At 43.1% G+C, this 25,441-nt stretch overlaps 1 protein-coding gene and 1 long non-coding RNA gene across 4 annotated transcripts; both read left to right on the top strand.

Annotated features, from left to right (window-relative positions):
* Nucleotides 1-1,521: 1,521 nt before the first annotated feature.
* LOC121655775 (E3 ubiquitin-protein ligase RNF166) lies at nucleotides 1,522-23,139 on the top strand. 3 transcript variants are annotated; one of them, XR_006013301.1, is made up of 7 exons: nucleotides 1,522-2,238; nucleotides 4,085-4,241; nucleotides 6,344-6,456; nucleotides 17,761-17,875; nucleotides 18,532-18,639; nucleotides 22,158-22,346; nucleotides 22,446-23,139. XR_006013301.1 is itself a non-coding variant. In XM_042010615.1 (6 exons), exons 1-6 carry the CDS (start codon nucleotides 2,060-2,062, stop codon nucleotides 22,221-22,223), a joined length of 738 nt encoding a protein of 245 aa, XP_041866549.1. In that variant the 5' UTR covers nucleotides 1,522-2,059; the 3' UTR covers nucleotides 22,224-23,139. The 3 variants fall into 3 exon arrangements, 1 of the variants encoding a protein (XP_041866549.1); XR_006013300.1 differs by having other exon boundaries at nucleotides 22,429-23,139; XM_042010615.1 differs by having other exon boundaries at nucleotides 22,158-23,139.
* On the top strand, nucleotides 18,940-19,305 carry LOC121655776. The gene is made up of 3 exons (XR_006013302.1): nucleotides 18,940-19,001; nucleotides 19,087-19,190; nucleotides 19,274-19,305. It is a non-coding gene; the product is annotated as an uncharacterized LOC121655776 (long non-coding RNA).
* Nucleotides 23,140-25,441: the final 2,302 nt, after the last annotated feature.

Here is a 25,441-nt window from a genome sequence, read left to right as displayed (position 1 = left end):
CTACTGCAACTCCTTACTGGCTGGCCTGCCTGCATGCTCAGTTAAACCTCTGCAGATGATCCAGAGAGCAGCAGCACGTCTGGTCTTCAACCAGCCCAAAAGAGCTCATGTCACTCCGCGGCTAATCACTCTTTACTGGCTTCTAGTTGCAGCACGCATCAAACGACTCCTGACTGCCTCCACTCCTTAATCCAGAGCTACACTCCTTCTCCACAGTTACGCTCTGCCAGTGAAAGACGCCTGGTGCTCCCACCACAAGATGGCGCCACATCAGTAGCTAGACTCTTCTTCTCTGTTGTTCCCCAGTGGTGGAACGATCTACCAAACTCCGTCCAGACCGCAGAGTCCTTATCCACTTTTAAAAGCAAGCTAAAGACTCAGCTGTTTAAGGAGCATTTCCACACTTAGCTTAACTTTTCTACTCAACAGAATGAGCTAGAAAGATTTGTCCAGTTCTTTGGTTCAACTCAGTACTGAATAAGCTGCGTGCACTTACGCCCAAGATGATGCTGTGTGATGAAATCATGATCTCGTAATTAAACAAAGGGCCCTGCCTCTAGCACTACATGACAGAACCTGGGTCCACCTGGACTCCCAGCAGTCTGACTACAACTTAATGATGACGTCCCTCCTGGTTGGTTTCTGCTGGTGTTCTTCCTCTCAGATGGAAGTTGCTTTGGAGGAAGGCGTCTGCTAAATTCCCAACCTTATTTCCTCGGGGACCCCTTTCATGCATATAGTCAAATGCCATGGACCCCTGCTCCCTGTGCTGAAACCATGCTGGTTTTAGGCTTTCAAAAGTGAGATTCTCACCATAAATAATGTGTTTTGGTTGAGGCCTGTCCCCTGATAAAGCCAAAGTTAAATGAACAACATGCAGCCTTACTTTTATTCCTTAATGTTCAAAGCCTCAGGGACCCCCTGTGCTCTTTGGGGGACCCCCTTTAGGGTTGGGAACCACTGTTACTGTAAGCTACTGTAGAATAGAATAGAATAGAATAGAATAGAATCATTGATGAAGAGATTTTTCCCTGGAAGTCGAGAATCACAAGATCTCCATTTCTCCATTCTCCCGGTGTGGACTGGTGCATGAGGTGGGAATATAACCGCGGTACAGCCGGAATGCGGCGCACACGGAACGTGGCGCACACGGAACGCGGCGCACACGGACACCGTGGACATTGTCTGTAAAACCTGCAGGACAGTGGTTCTCGAGGCCACAACTTGCCTACTCCTGGTCTATGGCAGGGATCTGCAAAATGACTAAATGGTAAAGAACTTAATAATGTTTTTTTTTTTTTTCATAAAGACATAATAAGAAATGCAGGTTTCTAGCTATTTTTCAGTTTTTTTGATGGAATAATTACATTGAATTTCCACAAAATATTGACACTAAAAGTACCAGGAATATCTTTTTATACATTTTTCTTGTTATCGGTTTCGTTTCTCTTTTTTAAACATAATTTTCCACAAATATCTACATCCCATAGAAGAAAGTCTGTCTGTTTATGTTTATTATAAAAGCTAAAACTAGAAATAAAATGTGGTTCTTCAAACATGACAACACATTTCTTACAGTAGATATTTTTAAGTGATAAGTTGTATTTTTTTTAAAAAGATCTCGTAACATCTGCGTCTCCGAACCAGTTTTTTTAGCTGAGCTGAGGGAAAAGAGGCTCTTAGGTTGGAAAGGTTCAGACTCCGGTCCATGGGATAACAGACTTCAACGGCCAGTAAGCAACGCGCGCGCCTTGTCCAGGCCTCTTCTGACGTCAGAGCAAATCTCCGAAGCAAGTGGATGGGACACGAGGTGAGATCCTGGTGTTTATAGATCCGCTCTTTAATCCAGGTCAGCCTCGTAGCCCCCAATGTTTACTTCTCCGGCATGTCCTGTCGAGCCAGCTGGGACGCGTTGCTCCGCAACATCTCACCTTCTGGCTCATTTCTGGGAAGCCATGCTTGTTCCTCACGCGGACGGCCCTGAAGCCTCTCCTCGGGTTGAACGGTTCCTCCTCTCGGCCACGGATCTTGTCGACAGCTGCGGCTCCTCTCCGGCTCCATGATGGCGATGTTCCGGAGCTTTGTCTCAGCGAGCACCCAGCTCCGCCCGCAGCAGCAGTCCAGCGGCGGCTCAGGCTCGCGCGCAGCCCCTTCGGAGGGCATCGAGAGCCAGTTCTCCTGTCCCATCTGCTTAGAGGTCTACCACAAACCCGTCAGCATCGCCAGCTGCGGACACACGTAATGTAGCTGCTTCTTGTTTAGATGTTGCTCTCATTTCACCTACAAGACAGACTTTAAATGCTGGAGCAGCTGAGACTGAAACCTGGTCCTTCATGATGCTGTAAACAGCATTATGTCTGTCTTTCAATCACAAATGTCACGAGTTAGCACTTTAAAAATGAACCTGAACAAAGTAGATCAGCGCAATATTAATAAACACAATGTTGAGTAAGGGTATGAAGAGTTGTTTACAGGGCCGGAGCCAGAACATTTTTATAAGGGTGGCCAAGCAGTCCTGACCAGTCCTGACCCTCACCAACCAAACTGGGAATTTAAAGACCACAAGTTAAGAGGGCAAAGGAATCAAAATAAAACACATAAAAAGATAAAAAAAAAAATGCAAAAAAGGTACAAAGGACATGGATCAAATATTAAAGCAAATTCATTAATAATGTGGAAACTTAGAAATGTTTTTAAAAAGTAATTATTAAATAAATTTGTAAAACTGACTCACGAAATAATAATAAAACCAGATTTAACATAAAAGACTTGGAGATAAATAAATGTAAATAAAGAACACCATTCATGGATGTTAAAAGGAGATTTGAGAAAAGCTTTAATAAAAGGTCATTTTTAAGTTTTCTTTTAAAAATATATCCACGTCCAGCTAATATATCCACCGATGAGGACCAGAAACGCTGAAAGATGCTGCCTGCAGGTTTTAGTTCCTGCCTCAGGAATAAATATGAGACCAGCCCCAACACTGTTGGACCAAAACCTTCAAGAGCTTTAAAAACTATCCTAAGTATTTTAAAATAATTTCAGAAGCACGGGAAGCCTTTTTTTTTTTTTTTTTTTTTTTACTAAATATATATTTTCTACGTACTTTTTTTATTTATTTATTTAAATTTTGACCAAAGATGAAATGAAGATAAAAAATAAAACCTGTAGCATTCAGTCCACTTTCAGTGTCTTTCTGTTTGCTGCTTTAGAAAGCATAAATAAATAAATATGAACACACAAGTCAAAGAAAACTTTCTGCAGAACTGAGGCGAGATTCCAGCTTCCTGCTTCCACCAGGATGGAAACCAGATCTTTTTCTGTGAATTTACATTTTACGTTCCTGCATGTTCCAGCTTTACTTGATTCTGGACACGCGGATCTAAACTCCGGACCAGCTTCTTCTCCATCAGGCCCAAACATGAACCTGGTCTTTGGCGCGTCTTAGTACGCTGGTGGACGGTGGAGGACGTGATGCTGGTCCCTCTCACTGGAAGCAGTTTAACGTCCCATCGAGACTTTCTCCACAGTTCAGTTTAATAACCTGTAAATCACGAGAACCACGTAGTTAAACTATGTCATACTGCGTCTTGTTGTCCAGAGAAGAAAGCTATCGGACATGATGGACGGTTCTCCACATCCTGTACATAACAACAGTGTATTCAGTCAGAGGCTTCTTCAAATATTCTGCAGTACTACAGGTAAATGAGGTCCTCCCTGCTATCACCCTCTGGAGCAATATGACTGCTCTGCAAGTCGTCCTTTCTACATGCTGGTTGGCTGGTTAGATATTAGTGTAAACAGGAAGTAGAAGTAGTAGAGACCTACTTCTTATAAATAAATAATTGTATACTTGCTTGTTAAATCCATGTGTCCCACATCATGACCTGGTTTCCCTCCAGAAGCTGCAGGGCTGAACTCTTTCATCATGGTCTGTTGTGCCTCCATAAGTTCTGCACACAGACGTGAGACCAGCAGTACAAACTCAGGTGGACAATGTTGCCCCCAAACCCTAAACACCCTAAATGTCATTTTCACTGGTCCAGAACCTCATCTGTCCTCCCCTGATGTCCGTGTGTTGCAGGTTCTGTGGGGAGTGTCTGCAGCCATGCCTGCAGGTCGCCTCGCCGCTCTGCCCCCTCTGCCGGGTACCCTTTGACCCCAAGAAGGTGGAGCGCTCCTCCAGTGTAGAGAAACAGCTGGCCTCCTACAAAGCACCCTGCAGGGGCTGCAGCAAGAAGGTAGAAACTCCGACTCCAACATCACACAGTCTGAGACGTGTCAGGTGAACCAGGTTCAGGTCATCAGGTTAATTATCAACAAGTCAGTGAGATGATGGCTATAAAGAAGCAGAGTCCACATAGAGGTCCATTTTCAGATGGACCAGGATGATGTTCATGAAGGTAAAACTAAAGACTGAATTTTTTATCATCTTCCAAAAAGGACTGAGGTGAAGTAGAGGCCTGTTCTGGGCCCAGATGGATCCATATCAGGAACTGTTTTATTTGACCTTTATTGAAGCAGGAAAATGGACTCAGATTAAAAATCTCTTTTAGATGAGAAACGACAACCTTTTCCAGGTTGTTCCAGGCAGCAGGAGCAGCATTAAAGCATTTCTCTCCTCTGACCTTAGAAACAGGAAGAGGATGTGAGGGAACTTTTCTATGGAACCTGTGCAATGAGACGAAAATCGCTGCCTTCCTCCAGCCAAGCGACAGGCGACATTCGTGCATGTGAAATGTTGCGCTCATTCACATAGACGTGCACCCAGGGGTTTGCGACGCGACACAAGAAAATAGAAAAATTTCCAATTTTTGGGAGTCGCAACTAAATAATCCACCAGCTCCCAGAGACACAAAGAGACAAACGTTACAAACAAACATAACTTTTTTTTCTCTCCAAAGACCAGTGCTCAGTTAACACAGTGAACAACCCGAATTTAGGAACCTCATCACCACTTTGAATAAACGGCATCACTGCCATCTGGTCTCCATGTTAGTGGAGGGTCTCTCTTGCCCTGGATGATGAAGGACGTGGCTACAGTCCAATGTTTTACCACCGCTACGGACCTGTGGTCCAGCCGCACCATAAAGCCGTATATGATGCTGATTTCAACCCCCCAATCTCTCTTTCTATTTCTCTAATTGTGTAAATAATCGAGATCTCGATTTCAATCTAAATAATCGTAATTATCATTTTTCCCATAACCGAGCAGCCCTGATGCCAATGCTTCAGAGTCCTAGTGAACAAGTCAGACCAAACAACAAGGATGACCTCACCTAGAAAAGCTGGGAGCACTGTGAGAGTCATGTTTTTTATTTCTCCAGTGCCTTCAACACCATACAGCCCATGCTTCTGAGAGACAAGTTGGAAGTCACAGGGGTGGACCTCCATCTCACAACATGGATCCTGGACTACCTCACCAACCGACCATAGTATGTGAGGATCAATGCAGGGAAAACTAAACAGCTGGTGGTGGATTACTGCAGGTGTGAGCACTCTCCTCCAGCACCAGTGAACATCCAGGGAATGGACATCGAGAGGGTGACATCTTACAGGTACCTGGGTGTTCACCTGAACAACAAACTGGACTGGACAGACAACACTAACGCCCTGTACAAGAAAGGACAGAGTAGGCTGGATCTGCCAAGGAAAATCAGGTGTTTTGGAGTGCAGGGGACACTGCTGAGATCCCTTTTTGACTCTGTGGTAGCATCAGCCATCTAATATGGTGTGGTGTTCTGGGGCTGCAGGATCTCGACTGCTGACAGGAAGAAACCGAACAAACTGGTTAAGAAGCCCAGCTCTGTCCTGGGATGTCCCCTCGATCCGGTGGTGGTGGTGGTGGAGTAGGGAAGGATGGCTAAGCTTTCATCTCTGATGGAGGAAACGTCCCACCCCATGCAGGACTGTTTAACAACATTGAGCAGCTCCTTCAGCAACAGGCTGCTTCACCCGCGGTGTGTGAAGGAGAGATACCACAGGTCCTTCCTTCCTGCTGCTGTCAGACTCTACAATCTGCACTGCTCCCAGTAGCCACACAGCCACAACGGAAAACTAATAACGCACACAGACGTGCAATATCAATACTGTTCAACAATGTAAATTCATTTTGTATATATGCTTTTTATATAGACTTTTATATAGTTTTTGTTCTGTACAGTTTAGAGTTCTTATCTCTGTACTGGTTTTACACCATCACCTTTGCTGCTGTAGCACCAAAATTTCCCCACTGAGGGACAAATAAAGGATTATTTTATTTTATCTAATTGCATCTACAGTATCAGCCGTGACTCCGTGGGATTAAACAAACTTCATCTCACATCACTGTGTGTGTTTTCAGGTGTCTCTGGTGAAGTTAAGGTCCCACATTTCCTCCTGCTCCAAAGTACAGCAGCAGATAGCCAACTGTCCCAAGTTTGTCCCTGTGGTGTCCACCTCCCAGCCTGTACCAAGGTAGGTGGATTGATGTATGGATGGGTGGATGCGTGGGTGGATGGATGGATGGATGTATGGAAGGGTGGATGAATACTGTAATGGCCACCGTGTTGCTGTAAATCTCATGTACCAGTAGCAATGAGCAGTCTGATGGGAGAAAGTCCTGATGGAACAACAAACCCACAGCATCCCTCCACCCAGAGATCAAGGTCTGGTTTTGGTACGTAAAGCCATCAGAAGAACACGGTGTGAGGTCCAGAAATATTTGCTCAAATAAATAATGTGAAGCTGTGTTTAATTTAAAGATACAAAGTCATAGGTGATGCTGTGGGGCAGGTAAGTGAAGCTGATGCTGTAAGTGACATAGTTCTGGTGAGACAGCAGATTCGGACCAGGCAGCTCAAACATTCTTGAAAGCAGGAAAATAGTGTCTTTAAGGTCCACTCTGGAGCACAGCGGGAGGATGTGGCTAGTCTGACAGATTTTATACATCGGTGCTACGACAGAATCGTCATGGGGAAGCCAAACAAAACATCTACCCCCTCCACCTCATCTAAGGCCAAGAGGCAGCGAAACCAGGATTCACCTGGAGCTGTTTCACCACCGGGGAACGACTCAACAAACGTTCTGATCTCCATACCTAAGAAACTTATTAGTTTGGATGCACATTTGAGCCTGGTGGAGATTTTCCACAAAGAGTACCAGGCACATCACTGGAATTCATCCAGAAGCAGGTAGAAACTCTGGTTGCGGAGAACGCCGGCCTCAGAGAGTCGGTAAAATCCCTCACCAAGGGATACCCGACTCTCTGAGGAAAATAAGAAGATAAAGGAAGCGGTGATCCATCTGCAGGCACAGAGCATGAGAGAGAATCTGGTATTTGCAGGGATTCAAGAGCAGATGGAGGAGGACCCCAAGACCATGGTGAAAAACTTCATCCAGACTCACCTGAAGCTCCTGGAAGAAACGGTGAAAAACATCTCCTTTCACAGAATCCATCGTCTCAGCAGGAGGAAACCGGGGGCCAGCAGACCAAGACCCATTGTAGCGAAGTTCGTCAGCTTCAAGCAGAAGGAGCAGGTGAACAACCACGGCTGCAAACTGAAGGCGACGAACTTCAGAGAAAACAACCAGTATCCGTGAGAGATCCTGGATCGGCGAAGAATCCTGTTTCCCATCAGGAGAAAATCCATGGCCGAAGGCACTCATGCTGTCATCGTGGTGGATAAATGATTTATTAACGGACAGCTGAACCGCGACCTGGACACCACTCCATGGCTCTACCGACGTGTTGGTATGTGCTTTAATCTTCCTGTATTCTCACTAGATTGTGTTATATCCATAAAACTGCCAAAAAGATCATTTAGTTAACAGTAAATTCACTGCCCGTCTCCACGACACTGCGTTCAACACAGATGTGTTTTTAATCATTTGTTTCCTTTGGCACTGTCGCTCTTTTCACTTCTCACTCTTTCATCCCCTTTCATGGTTAACAGTAATCCCACCTGTCCTTATATTAATGCCACTCGCAGCGCACGCACACACTCGAACATCAGGCCCAGCTTGCTGACACACATCAGCACTTTCCATGATTCACTCAAACACACACATGTAATGTATGAAGGAACAGCACACACACACATGCAGACATTTAATACACAGATCCATGTAACACTCAGCTGGCAGACACACATGCGCACGGAGAAGCAGTGGGACACACACACATGCTTTAGTAATATGCATGTAGCCTCATTTCTGTGGTCGGATCGTGAACACACTGAGGTTTGTCACTTGGAATGGAGCTGGTACAAGGGAAAAGAGGTTAAATATTTTCATTCGGCTGCAGGAGATGAAGGCAGACATCGTCCTCTTACAGGAAACTCACTTATCAAACTCAACAATAGATCTTCTTCCAACAGCCCAGTTTCCACATGTGTACTCAGTTTGTTATAACTCAAGGCAAAGAGGAGTAGCAACTCTTTTTAATAGAAGATTAAACTTTGACATTGATAATACAATCACAGAGCCAGAAGGCAGATTTATAATAGTTACATTATCTATTAAAAATGTTAAGTTATCTATTGCAAATATACAGTATCTCACAAAAGTGAGTACACCCCTCACATTTTAGCAAATATTTAGTTTTATCTTTTCATAGGACAACAATGAAGACATTACACTTTGATATAATGTACAGGAGTCAGTGCACAGCTTGTTCAACAGTGTAATTTTATTTTCCCCTCAAAACAACTCAGCACACAGCCATTCATGTATAAACCACTGGCAACAAAAATGAGTACACCCCAAGTGAAAATGTCCAAATTCAGTCAATATTTTGTGTGTCCACCATTATTTTTCAGCACAGCCTTAATCCTGTTGGGCATTGAGTTCACCAGAGCTTCACAGGTTGCCACTGGAATCCTCTTCCACTCCTCCATGACAACATCACGGAGCTGGTGGATGTTAGAGACCTTACGCACTTCCACCTTCCGCTTGAGGTGGCCCCACAGATGCTTAATAGGGTTAAGGTCTGGAGACATGCTTGGCCACTCCATTACCTTGACCCTCAGCTTCTTTAGCAGGGCAGTGGTCATCTTGGAGGTGTGTTTGGGGTCGTTGTCATGTTGGAATTCTGCCCTGCGGCCCAGTTTCCTCAGGGATGGGATCATGCTCTGCTTTAATATGTCACAGTACATCTTGGCATTCATGTTTCCCTCAATGAACTGTAACTCCCCAGTGCCGGCAGCACTCATGCAGCCCCAGACCATGACACTCCCACCACCATGCTTGACTGTAGAGAGGACGCACTTGTCTTGGTATTCCTCACCTGGTTGCCGCCACACACGCTTGACACCATCCGACCCAAATAAGTTTATCTTGGTCTCATCAGACCACAGGACATGGTTCCAGTAATCCATGTCCTTATTCTGGTTGTCTTTAGCAAATTGTATGCGGGCTTTCTTGTGCACCATCTTTAGAAGAGGCTTCCTTCTGGGACGACAGCCATGCAGACCAATTTGATGCAGTGTGCGGCGTATGGTCTGAGCACTGACTTGCTCACCCCCGACCTCTTCAACCTCTGCAGCAATGCTGGCAGCACTCATGCGTCTATTTCCCAAAGATAATCTCTGGATGTGACGCTGAGCACGTGTGCTCAACTTCTTCGGGCGACCGTGACGAGGCCTGTTCTGAATGGAACCTCTGCTTTTAAACCGCTGTATGGTCTTGGCCACCGTGCTGCAGCTCAGTTCAAGGATGTTGGCAATCTTCTTGTAGCCTAGGCCATCTTTATGAAGAGCAACAATTCTTTTTTTCAGATCATCTGAGAGTTCTTTGCCATGAGGTGCCATGTTGACTCTCCAGTGTCCAGTATGAGAGAGTTTGAGAGCGTTAACACCCAATTTAATACACCTGCTCCTCATTCACACCTGAGACCGTGTAACACTAATGAGTCACATGACAACAGGGATTCAAAATGGCTAATTGGGGCCAATTTGGACATTTTCACTTGGGGTGTACTCATTTTTGTTGCCAGTGGTTTATACATGAATGGCTGTGTGCTGAGTTGTTTTGAGGGGAAAATAAAATTACACTGTTGAACAAGCTGTGCACTGACTCCTGTACATTATATCAAAGTGTAATGTCTTCATTGTTGTCCTATGAAAAGATAAAACTAAATATTTGCTATAATGTGAGGGGTGTACTCACTTTTGTGAGATACTGTATATGGTCCAAATGTAGATGATCCTCCTTCTTTCACTTCCTCTTCGCCTCTATGGTCACTCAGATAACGCACTAATTATAGGAGGTGACTTGAACATTATATTGGACAAACATAGAAGCACAGAAAGTCATTGAGTCTGGAAATCCTCAGAAACTGTAAAACAGTACATGAAGGATTTTGGTCTCTGTGATGCTTGGCGCTCTCATCATCCCACACAAAGAGAATACACCTTCTTCTCTTCAGTTCACCATTCCTATTCTAGATTAGATTATTTCTTAACTAGCAGCTCGCTGATGAATGACATGTCAGAAATCAGAATCCATCCTATTAGCATTAGTGATCAAGCACCAGTATCATTCACTCTGAGAAATAAGAACAATAAACCAGCAACTAGCATATCACATTCAATCAAATGAAAAAAAAATGTAGTAACCTCTTTCAAAACAATCTGGAGTTCTGTACATTGCCACATACGATGAAGGAGAGTACCTTTATCTGCACCACATTTAACACAATCATCAGGAATATTTGAATTGAAATGGTGTAGTTTTACAGGAGTGATATAGGTTCTGAACAACCATTTATATTGCAGCAATCTAAACCTAGTTTTAACATGAATTGTTCCACTCCTCAACAGAGATTTCTGTTTGCAGGTCAGATTTTCATGCTTGTAAATAAGAAAGACTGCTTTCTTTTGAAGCTAGTAGTAAAATATCAAATTTAGAGAGCAGTCCTCTACTTCGGTGATGACTAACAGCTATGTTCTCTATCGTCGAAAGTGGGGTTTTCACAGTAGATTTCAGTAGAGTAATGATATATTTTTTTAATGTAATTGACTAAATAAATGGGGCATGGTTAGAGAGAAGTATAGGTTGATACCAACATTTCTGGACCATAGATACCAGACCAGAGGAAACCAAAAAGAAATCTATATGCGAGTATGTTTCATAGGTGCTGGTAAAACATGAATATTCAGGCTTACTGGGATAAAGTTGTCTCCAAATCCCCACCAAATTAAGATCTTACATATATTTTTCAGTAGTTTTCCTGGCTTGTTGATGGGAAATGTCAATGCTATTTGAAAGGTCTATTGAAGGATTCATCACAGTTAAAATCCCCACCAATTATAAACTGGCCATTATAAGTTGGCATAGTTAAAAAGAGATGTTAGTAAAAGGCGGGATCGTCCCTACTGGGAGCATATAAACAGACCAAATTAACCAGAGTAGAGATTAAAGTGCAACTAAGTATGATGAATCTTCCAGATGGATCTAAATATTTATCTTTCAGTTCAAAGGGAAATGATTTATGTATTAATATTATGGGTGAATCCCATTTCACCCCTTAGCCCTTCCCCTCCGTTTTGCGCGTTCACGTGTAGGGGTGGGGGTGTCCCAATTCCTTTTAGGACAGAGGGGTAGGGCCAAGGGGTGAAATGGGATTGGGCCATAGCCCTACCCCTTAAAACGGAGCTAGAAGGGGTAGGGCTGAAAAGTCAACCCCTACGAATTGGGACACCCCTTCAACAGTCACATACGTCATCAGTAGTCACTAAAGAACATTTTACACAGGAACTGGAAGAAACTTTAAATAAAAAAAAAACAATAAATATATTAAAAAATATTAAACATGGGGGTGAAGTAAGATGGGGGGGCTAATAAAAACTATCGGGGCGGCAAACTTGTTGCGCTCATTTTTTCGTTACAGTGCAATTAATTGACTTATTGCTTATTGCTTATCGACAGGCATATGTGGGACGTAATGTACGAATTTTTCATGCAATTAAAATTAATTGTGTGTGCTGGTATACTCTCTTTTTCTCTGTGGCTTTTTTTTTTTTTTTTGTGCGAGTGTGTGTTGTCCTGCACCTCAAGAAAGCGTGATGTGCGTAGAAACACTTGCTTTCTCATATAGAACAGGAAATTTTTCATACCCCTCCGTTTCAAGTGGGCCTCTGAAAAATCTTCGTTTGAAGGGGTATATAGCCCTACCCCTTACCCCTACCCCTCTGTCCTAAAAGGAATTGGGACACCCCTACCCCTACACGTGAAAGCGCAAAACGGAGGGGAAGGGCTAAGGGGTGAAATGGGATTCACCCCAAGACTCCCCAGCATGAGAGGTAAAACTAGAGGAGATGATCTGACCAGGTCACCTAGATGTGATTCTATTCACATCTTTATCTACCAAATTAATCTCTTGTAGAAAACACACTGTAGTCTTCATCTGCCTAATTCTGTTCAGTACTTGTTTAAGTTTTACAATTTTGTTCAGACCTCTTACATTCCAGCTAGACACATTTATAACCGAGCTACCACACATTAATATGTAGCTAATGGATATCAAACAAGACAAATGAGGTTGCACCCTCCTTATTCTCACATTCAGATCATGTAAAAACATCAAAAAAGAAATGTCTAGACTGAGCCCCTTAACATAAAACCCCACACATTTCCCCAACGGAAATGTGATATTAAACCCTCCTAAACAACAAACTTGGGTTAATTGGAACGTTTCATCCACATAGTGGGTAACATGTAGATCTGCACACACAACAGCCACACGTGGGATGGCTGGCAAAGTAATAAGGTTTTGACCAAAAACCGAGAAGCGATTAACATTAACAATGCACACAGTGCATGAGAAATATACAATGACGTATATATAAAATATAATAAACAGGTGCCCCCTTTTTTTTCTTCCTTCCTTTCTTTCCTTTTTTCTTTATATATATACATATACTCAGTAACTCAGTTACTTTTAGGGCAATCATGCCATTGAAAAATTTGACAACAAAAAAAGGATATGGCAACTTACTAAATTGTCTGTTGGAATCAGCCCTTTTTCATGACTATTATTCCATAGGAGAATGTAAAAAAAAAAGAAGAAAAACAAAGCCCCAACTATATAACTTTAGGTATGTGAGTCATCCCAAGCCTGAGAGCTAATTGCCTGGATGTATTCTTCAGCCTCCGTCACCATCTTGAAAATTCGGTGTTTATCATTGTGTGTGATGATCAGATGTACTGGATACAGCATGCCATACCGCACATCCAGAGCTGGAAGCTGGGCCAAAGCACCGCTGCAGCTCCCGGGTCTCTGCTGACAAGCCAGGGAAAAAGGTAACTTGTTGATTCTCGTAGCGTACCTCCTTAATTTTCCTGGCGGCTGTCAGTGTTGTTTCCCAGTCTTGGTAGTACACAAACTTCATTATTACGACCAGGCTTGTTCTGTAATTCTGTTCAAAGCCTAGTCACAGTTTTCTCGAGTATTTTCACTTTTCCTTCGTCGTCTTCAGCTTATGAAATTCGCTCCTCCGTCTCATTAATTCTTTGCACATGTCCCGTTTTATATCATTAATTGCTTCCAGCATGTCAGACGATTGTTTCAAAAAGTGGATTTCCCTGAGAATACACTGTTTGTCGGCGGCGGCACCTCCAGTACGCCGGCTTCATCTGGGGTATCCGGTGTTGCCGTGCTAGCATTAGCCATGTCCATATTAGCCCCACTGCCTTGTGGAGCCACTTTGCCAGATTGTTGGCCGTGTTTGGCGGTTCTCAGTGGCATGATGTCCAGTAGCATTGCTCACAATGAAAAGCATGTAATAGTATGTATTGGTCAGGTTTTAAGGATTAGTTTAAGGCAGGGGTGGGCAGTTAATTTTTACAAGGGGCCACATGAGAAACCTGAATTGTGTCAGAGGGCCAAACCGACAACTTGAACTTAATTCTGCTCAACTTTTCTCCATTGTAAAATTTACTAAATGATATATTATGAATAGCTGGTACTGGTAATCAGAAGTATATATCTGTGAATATTTATATTAGGCTATGTGAAATTGTGGTCAAATAAGTCAAATAAGAAAAAAACAATCACTGAATCAGTGTAACTTGTTAATCCCCACGACAATGAAAAACAACAAGTTTATAGAAATGCAACAATACAACAACTTGTAATGTTTTCCTCCTCATTTTACCTTTTCAGTGAGAATAATCCAGTCTGTTCTGGGCTTGAACAAGGGCACTGAAATCTGGCTGAATGTCTGAGGTGGCTATGTGAAGGACAGCTGAGAGGTGGACATCAGTGATGGAGGATCTGTGTTTGAATTTGTTGAACTTCATCACTGAGAATGTCTGTTCACATACATAAGTAGATCCAAAGATGACTACAATCCTCTGACATGCCTCCTCAGGTGTGGAAAGTTCTCTTCTTTGACCAGCATCAACAAAGCCGGATTTAGCAGCCAGCCTCACGGACATGCAGCCCCCCAACACCATAACCAGAGAATTCTATAAAACTTTATATAAATCACAAATAAATACAACAGATGAGAATATTGATCAATTTCTTAGTAATATCAATCTTTCAATCTTCACCTCTTTCAATTGTGAACTCCATGAAGCTCTCCAGCATATGTCCAACAATAAAGACCCAGATCCAGGTGGTCCAGGTCCAGATGGCTACCCAGCAGAATTTTACAAGGAGTTCTGGACAACGCTGGCACCCACTTTCTACAATATGATATTAGAAATTATGGAAAAAACAAAAAATACCTTCAAATATGAATTTAGCTAATATTACTCTACTATTAAAACCAGGAAAAGATCCGACACTTCCATCCAGTTACCGTCCAATTTCATTAATAAATGTAGATCTTAAAATAATCAGCAAAGCTCTGGCCAGAAGGATAGAAAAATTAACCCCTCTAATAATACATCCTGACCAAACAGGCTTTATTAAAGGTAGACATTCCTCTACTAACACGCAGATTAATTAACAAAACAGATTATTCTACCCTACATAATCTGAAATCCACTGTCATTTCTTTAGACGCAGAAAAAGCGTTTGACTGAGTAAATTGGAAATTTTTATTTGCAACATTAAACAAATTTGGGTTTGGGTCATCTTTCATAGACTGGATAAAAATATTATAAAACAACACAAAATGCATGTGTGAAGACCAATGAACAATGAATTTTTATTGAACCCCTAGCTGCTGCCATAAGACAAAATAAAGAGATTAAAGGAATCCATGCCAAAAATATAGAACATAAGATAAGTCTTTATGCTGATGATGTATTACTTTTCCTCCAGAACTCACCAACATCTCTCCCCCAGACAATCACACTTATTAACACATTCTCCTCAATATCTGACTACTCGATTAACTGGTCTAAGACTATAGTTATGCCCATTAACTGTGACTTACAAAACATACCTAATACTACAATATAGTCTGGAAACATTAGATATTTAGGCATAAACATTTCGCCCAGGTTATCAGAATTAACAAAGCTAAATTATGTCCATCTACTTAAAACAATAGAGTAGGGCTGGGCGATATGTACCAAATTTTATATCTCGATATTTTTTTACCTGAATCACGATATACGATATATAGCTCAATATATTTTTCTTTGTCAAATAGTTCTAATTGACAGCTTTCAGTGTTAAATACACTTTTATTAAGGACTGGCAACACATGTGCATTAAAATAGCTGACTGAAATTAAAGTAGCTTTACATTAAATTAAATGCTCCTAAAACAAAATGAATGAAAAATACTTTTCAATGACCATAACAAAAATACAGCTGTGCAAAATGCAAAAGAAAAGATGTTTCTAACTCAAAACAAGCTATCTCGATATAAACGATATTCCCTTCTTCTATATTGCGTCTGATTAAGTCTCGATATATTTGAAAATCTCGATATATTGCCAAGCCCTGCAATAGAGGATGATCTCTCACGGTGGAGGCGCTTACCCATATCACTCATGGGGAGGGTTGCCACCATTAAAATGATGGTTCTACTACCTGTTTTCAATGATACCCACTAAACCATCCTCAGCAGGTTTAAGTCACTCTATTCACATACAGATTTCTATGGAAAAACAAGCCATCGTCTAAAAACTTTACATCAGAGAAAGGTGGATTGTAGCTATACAACTTTAATCACTGTTTCTTAGCTAACAAGCTGCAATATATCTAATATATTAATTTCACTCAATGGAAAAAAAAGGAATAAAACAGAACATATGATAGAAAATGGAACCTTCTTGTCACTTAACATTCTCACTTCGCAATATGGAATCAGCAGCACAAACCTTTTAGAATATCACCAGCTTAAATCTATTATGTGTAATATATATATATATATATATATATACCATTAATCAATTAAGCCTGCGGTTACCTATCAGGATGGCAGAATTCATGAATCTCCATTCCCCAAAGCTATTATCCATCCATCTTTTGCCGCTTATCAGGAGTCGGGTCGCGGTGGCAGCTAGGTAGGGAAACCCAGACTGCCCTCTCCCCGGCCACATTCACCAGCTCATCCGGGGGGATCCCGAGGCGTTCCTAGGCCAGCCGCGAGATGTAGTCCGTCCAGTGTGTCCTGGGTCTTCCCCGGTGCCTCTTTCCGGTGGGACGTGCCCGGAACACCTTACCAGGGAGGCGTCCAGGAGGCATCCTGACCAGATGCCTGAGCCACCTCATCTGGCTCCTCTCGATGTGGAGGAGCAGCGACACTACTCTGAGCCCCATGGTAGCTTCCGCCATCAGTGTGTGAATGTGTGTGTGAATGGGTGAATGTGACGTACATGTAAAGTGCTTTGGATAAAAGCGCGATATAAGTACAGGCCATTTACCATTTATTTTACCATTCACTTGGCTGCGAATTGCTCCAGTGAGAGCTGAAGATCTCAGCCCGATGAAGCCAATAGAACCAAATCATCCGCAAAGAGCAGAGACCCAATCCTGAGGTCACCAAACCGGAACCCCTAAACACCTCGGCTGCACCTAGAAATTCTGTCTATAAAAGTTATGAACAGAATCGGTGACAAAGGGCAGCCTTGGCGAAGTCCAACTCTCACTGGAAATGACTGATTTACTGCCGGCGATGCGATAAGGTGGCGGCTCAGGGAGGAAGTCAAAGTTTAACCTTCTATTAATAAGAGTTGCTGCTCCTCTTTGCCTAGAATTATAACAAGCTGAGTACACATGGAAACTGGGTTGAAGCAATGTATAAAATCTGTCAGGCTGGCCAAATTCTCCTGCTGTGCTCCAGACTGGACCTTAAAGACACTATCTTCCTGCTTTCAAGATTATTTTTTTTAGATTAGCGAAAACACAATGAATGATTGCATAAATGTTTGAGCGCGCCTGGTCTGAATCTGCTGTCTCACCGGATCTACGTCACCTACAGCATCAGCTTCACTTACTTCAACACACTTCCTACAAATTCCTCCCTGATTCAGCTTGTTCAGCCACATCTCTGTGATGGACATGATAGACGTGACCTCTCTATGATGAACATTAAGGTTCATTTAGGTTAAGGGTATGATGTTTATACACCTTAATGTAATCCGAGACCACCCTGAATGTGGTCTGAGTGATGGGATCTGGATGTGTTTTCAATGCGTTCTAAGTGCATCCACCTCTGACCAGGTAGTCAGGACAGGTTTTAAAAGCAGAACCCCACCCACCATCATAAACAGCACACACGCTAGAAGCTGCAGGTTAAATAAATAGTCCAGTAACTCTGCTTATTTTTGCATTTTGTGTTTTTGTCTTTATGTAAATGTTTTGTCCTGTATGCAGCAATATTCCAAACCGATCAACATTTGTGTGTCCATTCTGTGGGGCCAGAAACCTGGACCAGCAGGAACTGGTGAAGCACTGTATGGAAAACCACCGGAATGATCCCAATAAAGTGGTGAGAAATAAAACTATGATCGATTTTGCTGCTATGCAGATGACACCCAGCTGTTTGTTTTTGTAGCATATGGTGCTTCATGAAGTGCTGCACAATGAAAAATAAAACAATCAAAAGAATGAAAAAGGATTAATAGAAGTAAAAGTGGTCAACTTCAGGCTTTAAAAACTTGTAATAAACTCTTAAACTTACGGGAAGCCAGCAAAGAGCAGCACCTCAGAGGTCATGTGGAGTCCAGATTCCAGATCTATATGGCTTGTTTATGCTCCGCACTACAGACAGATACGGAGCTTTTCCACCATCTTTTGCGTCATGTACCTCCGAAATAGAGTGGTACCACTGGACCAGTGGGGAGCAGTTTTGAGCAGTGCAGCTGATATGATGAAGATCAGGGCCGTGATGTGTTTAATGTCCCCTCAGACCACTTCAGTCTATGGCTCTGCGTCTCCTTGAGTGAGATGAGAGTTTAAAGTTGGTAAATTTAAGGGATAATGCACTTTTTCCAGCCTTGATTTGACTAATTTGTTCAGGGAAAACTAGATGTACAGCTCTTCAATAGTTTAGCTAGATTGCATTTGTCCATACTAAAGCCAGAGATGAAAATCAGACCACATCCTAGGAATATTCGTAAACTAACTACATGCTTGTTCTTCCAGGTGTGTCCAGTGTGTTCAGCCATGCCATGGGGAGACCCCACCTATAAGAGCTCCAACTTTCTCCAGCATCTCCTTCACAGACACAAGTTCTCCTACGATACCTTTGTTGTATGTTCACTTCTGTCAGTTTTGTTTAGAAAGTAACTTTAGTGACAAAAAAAAAGATCAAATAAGGTTGTTTAATGAGATCCAAAATCTTTTCACTTCTGCTTTATTGGAATCCTCCTCATGTACAACCCCAGTTCCAGAAAAAGTGTAAAATGTAAATAAAAGCAGAATCCCATCAGGTCATATTTATTCCCAGTAGCAGATCACCAACATGTCAGAGGATGAAAATGAGACATTTCATCATGTGATGGAAAATATGAGCTGAAAATGTTGGAACAGGAGCAACAAAAGGAAAAGTAAAAGGTACAAACCAGAAACACCTGGAGGAGCATTGGGCAGCTAATCAGGTTAACTGGCAGCAGGTCAGTAACATGACTCAGATGGAAAGATGGACAGAGCTTTACCAATCTGAGACAAAGTGGATCTAAAACTGTGCAACAATTTCAGAACAATGTTCATCAGACTGAAGATCCTCAATCTACAGTGTAGAATATCATCAGAAGATTCAGAGAATCAAGAGGAATCTCTGTATCCTGGGGACAAGGCTGAAGGTGAAAACTAGATCCACATCTGTGCAGTGCCATCATTGCTGAAAGTACATAGAGGTTTTAGAGCAACATCCACTCCTATCCAGACGTCTCTTTCAGGGAAGGCCTTACAGATTTCAACATGACAATGCTGAACCACATCCTGCATCCATCACAGCAGCATGGCTTCACAGAAGAAGAGTCCGGCTGCTGAACTGGCCTGCCTGCAGTCCAGACCTTTCACCAATACACAACATCTGGAGGCAGGTAGGTGATGCTGTATGTGACGTAGATCCAGTGAGACGGCAGATTCAGACCAGATTCATTCAGAAGCAGATGGAAACCCTGGCTGCGGAGAACACCGGCCTCAGAGAGTTGGTAAATTCCCTCACCGAGGGGTTGACCCAACTCTCTGAGGAAAATAAGAAGATAAAGGAAGCGGTGATCGATCTGCAGGCACAGAGCATGAGAGAGAATCTGGTGTTTGCAGGGATCCCAGAGCAGATGGCGGAGGACCCCGAAACCACGGTGAAAAACTTCATCCAGACTCACCTAAAGTTCCTGGAAGAAATGACGAAAAATGTAGATCCTTACCTTCATTCCTACCTAATTTTGTGATAATTTCCATCTATTGACATTACCAAGTTTCTAAGGTTATAACTCAAAAGCTACAGGGTCAAATTTATTCAGTGACACCTCATTTCAAGGTTATAAGCTCTAGTTTCATAAAATGATCTCTTTTAGTATGTGGCTGTAATATAACCTGACCCACATCAGGTCAAATTTAGCTGTAAACCGCATTTTTTGTTGTTGTTTTTGTCCACCCTGCGTTTTTTTTAACCTGTTATTGAACAAATGTAATTTTAAGATGCCTAATGCCAGACACAAAATATTTACTACACATCCTCTACACTTTGTCAACTACACAAGGCTGAAATTTTAGGTTTCTAGGGAAAACCTTAGGTGAGTTATGGACTGTAGTCTCAAGTGACCAAACTTATCCGAACTGTGCCAAATGCTGTTACTTATTTCTGTGAGACTGGAAAGATTCCTGAGCTATTTAGTTGTAGCTGTATTTAAAACACACTTGTTTTGACACAAAATGGATGCCAGTCACCTCTATACTTTCTACTGTACACCACTGTGTATAGTAGAAAGTATAGAGGTGACCGGCACACTGTGTACAATGCGCACCACTTTACACGACTAGTAACCATTTTGATAGAGAATAGAATCACTACTGTACTTTCTACTATACGTGGTGTTTAGCAACTCTTTCTTTATCATTCTTCCATTACCTACCCAACCCACAGCATCCATTCTACTTACTCATGTCTAGAATAATCACAGTAAAAACCGTTTTACAGCATATTATATGTGGTAAACCAGAAAAGATACTATTACTTGCGCATCTAAAGCATCGTCCAAGCCTTTGGAAAAAAGGCTTGGACGCGTTTTCCGATTCATACGGTCATGCTTTGGCTTTCCTCTGATGATGTGGTGCACAAATAAATTGAGGCTCAGCTTACGTTCTCCCCATAGAGCTTGCTTTCTTTCACTGGACATAATGAATTACCAGAAAAAGTGAGTTGACAGGCGTCTTCAATGTGCTTCACGTCTGATGTCTCTGCTGCACATGTGCCCTCTGCTGGCAGCGCAGCCTCGGTGCACCACTTGCGGGGTGTTTACAGGGACTACCTGGTCATTCCTTCATTTTTGAAGACCCCAGTGATTGGCTATACTTGTAAATGATTGGATAAATGACGGCCTGTCTTTGCGGAATTTTTCAGGCCGCAAAGAAACGGTACTTTTCGGGGAGACCTGTGTGGGCTCGGGGGTGGTGGATCCTGGGTCTGGGCTCTCCTGCTGTCCTCCTCCCCCTCCTCTCCGTCCCCCTAGGCATGTGGTGGGTGGGGTCTTCTGGGGTTGCTGGCGTCTCAGTTTTAATTCCATCAAAACATCAAAAATAACACAACTTCTGGGGGGGCGTGCCATGTAGTTTTTGTGTTTTTAGCAGAAGAAAGGGAGGTGCCGTGGTTCCCGGGGTGTGCGGCTGGAACATTGTGGTAGTCGTTTGGAGGGCCTGGTCCTTCTGTGCATAGTGCGTGTCCTCTGCCTTGGCTGGGGGGGCTCTGGCTGGGGCTCTCCTCTGCCCACCCTCCAGGTGGGAAAGGGGTGGTCTTTGGGGTGGGGTAAGGCGTGGTCACATTTGCATAATCTCACTCACCACTCCTCATCACTGATCCCTCCTCATTCCTCATCCTCTGCATGCTGACAGTCACTGAGGTGTCCAGTGGGTTTATACACTAAGAGATGCTTTGGTTCAGGTGTGTGTTTCTGGTACTTTGGTTGGTTGTGATACATGTTGTTGTTGCTGTCTTGGATATTTTTTAAGAACTCCTGATGATTGTCAGCTTAGTTTACCTGTAAAAGCTGAAGGAAATTCTCTGTTGTGTTTCTGTACAGGTGTAGCAGCTGGTTGTCTGGTGTTGGATTGGGGCTTGTTGCTTCTATCTGCTGGATCTTTTTCTCCTCTCCCTTTTCTCTACTCTCCTTTTCATTTCTGTTCACATGACTTCTTTTTTCCTGTGCCCTCCGGTCAGGTCCAGCAAGATTATGGAATTTTTCTAAGTCAAAATAAATAAATAAGAATTTAAATAAAAAATCTGATTATCAGTAGGAGCCTTATACCCATAAAGCTCCTCTTGGCAACGCAAATTTGTTCAGCACAACACAGCAGCCAGACCATCATTCTGCCGCCACCATGCTGGATAGGACATGTCCGGCATTGGTCAAAAAAGAATCATCTGGAGCATCAAATATGGCTTGATGAGAATCTGGTTCTGTTTACATTTATTACACAAACTCCGGAGTTTTTATTGAACTGAGCAGGTGAGTGTTTAGGTCTGGTGAAAGTAGACCTGGACCAGTGATGGGTGACTTCCTGTGGACAGATGCTCCCATGTCTGCTTTCTTTCCTTTTTTTTTCAGGATTACAGTATCGATGAGGAGGCGGCGCTTCAGGCAGCTCTGGCTCTGTCTCTGGCTGAAAACTGACCCCAGTCTCACCACAGTTCCCTCCTCCCTCTGCTGTTCTCCCATGGCTCAGATGGTAGCCGACCCAGCAGTCCCAGACCAGAAGCTTCCCGTCCTCCTCCTGCCGTGGCGCAGCAGTTTGATGTGAGCTTTGTGTTTGACAAGAATGGATCCAATTATGATGTCAAGATGAGCTACAAAAATAAATCGCACATTGACTTTCCAGAGTTCATCCGTTCACAGCTGCCGTTCGGACCCCCACAGCATGAAGGGCTACCTCCTTGGAACAATCTGAAACAGAGTTCTGATCACCAACTTCCCAGGAAGTCCTGACTGCTGGTAGTCACTGTGAGCAATCTGACTGCTGCTCAGGAGCAAACAGACTTCACTTTCTTCCTCTGCAGCCACCAACAAGATCTACCAGTCATCTGCACGGACATATGATTGACAGCTGCACCTGCCGGACAGGAAACTGGTCATGGCTGGATGGCCTATACTTGCAACAGTAGAGTGTTGTGTTGTTGGCTGACTTGTTCTTGAGCTCGGAGGTCAGACATCCTCCCAAATGATAGCAATAGAAGATCTTTGATTTAAGAGGCTGGAGTTCCTGTCAGGTGACGACCAGGCTCACTTCTCCCACTACAACCTTTCACCTCAGTTTTCTTTCTGTTGCCCTCCAACATCCAGACATGGGTGATTCTCAGTCTAACTGCTTCTATATGCAGAGAAATGTGTCTGTGAGGTTGATGAAAGATGGATGAGCTTTATTTGTAGTTTTCATCCTCTGAATGCATCTTCCAGCAGAGTAAATCCTGCTGGATGGAAGAGAAAAGCTCCTCCAGGCCGTGAAAATGAAAATCATCTGAGTTCATCTCAGATCATGTCTGGAATTATTTGCTTTGCACACTAAAATAAAAAAGTGGCTCAAACAACTGAAGAGATGAAATATGCAAATGAGCGATAACAGAGCAAAATTATGTCCAGATTTCTGCTCCTGGATCAGCTTGTTTGGTTGGAGAATAGCTGAGACGTTTTATAGGTAAAATTCCTGATTTCAGTAACTGATTCATGTTTTACTGTTGGCGTTGTCCTCCTAAACTTCACATCTGCTACATCACCATCTAAAGATGAAATCTCTCATACTGTTAGTTGGGTTAGAACCCACCACAAGAGGGAACATCCTGATCCAGATTCTGATCCTGATCCAAATCCAGGCGTATCTAGCCTGGCCTGCTGAGCCTCTTTCTACCACAGGGGTAGCCAACGTTGGTCCTCGAGGGCACCAATCCGGCAGGTTTTCCAGATTTCCCTGCTCCAGCACACCTGACTCAAATTAAATGGATCCAACAGCCTATAAGGATCTCCACAATGACTCGTTAGTTTAAGTCAGGTGTGTTGGGGCACGGAAATCTGGAAAACCTGCCGGATTGGTGCCCTCGAGGACCAACGTTGGCTACCCCTGTTCTACCACTACTGATCTCTAGTTCCATGATCTCAGAGCTTCAGATCAGATGGTGCTGTCATTCTGGATATGATATCGGTCTTTATGTTTTCTGAATGATTAGCTGTTTACCAGACCATGCCATTCCAGACCAGACCAGACCATGCCAACTTTATTTATAAAGCACATCTGAAACAAAGTGCTGCACATAACTAAATATAAAAACTATACAAACAAAGAAGATAAACAACAGATCATAGATCAGGGCTACTCAATTCGGTCCTACGAGGGCCGCAATCCAGCAGGTTTTCCATGTATCCCTGCACCAACACACCTGAGTCAAATTAGGTGGCTCTAACAGCCAATCAGGTTCTACACAATGACTCATTAATTTGACTCAGGTGTGTTGGTGCAGGGATACATGGAAAACCTGCTGGATTGCGGCCCTCGTAGGACAGAATTAAGTAGCCCTGTCATAGATGGTTATATATGGCATGGCATGGTATATAGATCATATATAAACATGACATAAGAACAAAAATCCAACAAAATAAGACCAATGAAAACGAATTTGTTCAGATAAAGAAACAACGTCTCTCTGTGGTTGAAAGTCAAAGAAATAAAATGCATTTTAAGACGAGTTTTAAAACTGGGCAGTGAAGGGGTCTCTGATGTGCAGAGACACGCTATTCCATAGGCGTCGGTTTATAATGAACTCCAGTGGAGTGAAACCAGTACAGGGTGATAAACCAGTACAGGGTTGACCAACCAGTAAAGACAGACTTACTGTCCATCAGAATGATCCAAACAGGATAAATAAATGCATCAATTCAATTCAATAAACCTTTATTCATCCCTGAGGGGCATATGTAGAACCGGTCTGTAGTGTGTCTGTAATGGTGTGCTGAACCAACCAGGTAATAAAATAATCCCACAAACATTCTTGGTGATGTTTGGGGAACTGGCTGTTTGCAGTAAATTGTCCTTTCCTGGGCTGCTGCGAGTTTAAGAGGAAAATGTACTATTTTCAGAGCTGTAGCCTGACTGACTGCGCTTTAAACATGAATTGAAGGGCCAATCACAGAGGATGAGCAGCTGAAGGGGGGAGTCGATCACATGACTACAACAGAGGCGTGTTCTCTTGTCACTCTGATCTTTTCACTTCTCAAACTAAATGGCTTAATGGTACATTCAAGTTGTCTCGGAATTCCGAGCGACTGAGAATATGTGACATTACTACCAGGTAGTTTGTGTTCCAGTTGCACCAGCTCATAAAAAATGCCCACCTCCAGAACAGCAAATATGTGAGCCTCTACAAAGCCGTATAAAACTACAAAAAACATGGCTTAATGACATGATCATCAATAACTCGTTGCTGTTTACACTAGAAACTTAACGGACACTAAATATATCTGGGTATCAGCAGGCTAAGCAAAACGCAGCTTCGGCGGTCGCTAAGGCAAAAACTCGGGCATGGGAGGAGTTCGGAGATGCCATGGAGAATGACTTCCAGACGGCTTCGAGGAGATTCTGTTCCACAATCTGGTGGCTCAGGAGGGGAAAGCAGTGCTCCATCAACACTGTGTACAGTGGGGATGGGGGGCTGCTGACCTCGACTCAGGACGGTGGAGGGAATACTTCGAAGACCTTCTCAATCCTACCAACACGTCTTTCGATGAGGAAGCAGAGTCTGGGGAACCTGGTGTTGGCTCTCCCATTTCTGGGGCTGAGATAGTTGAAAAGCTCCTCAGTGGATGGGGGTGGATGAGGTCCGCCCAGAGTTCCTTAAAACTCTGGA

This window comes from Melanotaenia boesemani, chromosome 16, assembly GCF_017639745.1.
Source record: "Melanotaenia boesemani isolate fMelBoe1 chromosome 16, fMelBoe1.pri, whole genome shotgun sequence".
NCBI lineage: Eukaryota > Metazoa > Chordata > Actinopteri > Atheriniformes > Melanotaeniidae > Melanotaenia > Melanotaenia boesemani.
Note: the sequence above shows the minus strand (reverse complement) of the source record. Positions and strands in the feature narration are given on the sequence as shown.

What these genes read in the sequence shown, in the direction of transcription:
- LOC121655775 (XM_042010615.1), top strand. Translation starts at nt 2,060, where the DNA reads ATGATGGCGATGTTCCGGAGCTTTGTCTCAGCGAGCACCCAGCTCCGC. An exon ending in GCAGGGGCTGCAGCAAGAAG is followed by an intron (nt 4,242 to 6,343) that starts GTAGAAACTCCG and finishes GTGTGTTTTCAG; the next exon opens with GTGTCTCTGGTGAAGTTAAG. An exon ending in ACCTCCCAGCCTGTACCAAG is followed by an intron (nt 6,457 to 17,760) that starts GTAGGTGGATTG and finishes TCCTGTATGCAG; the next exon opens with CAATATTCCAAACCGATCAA.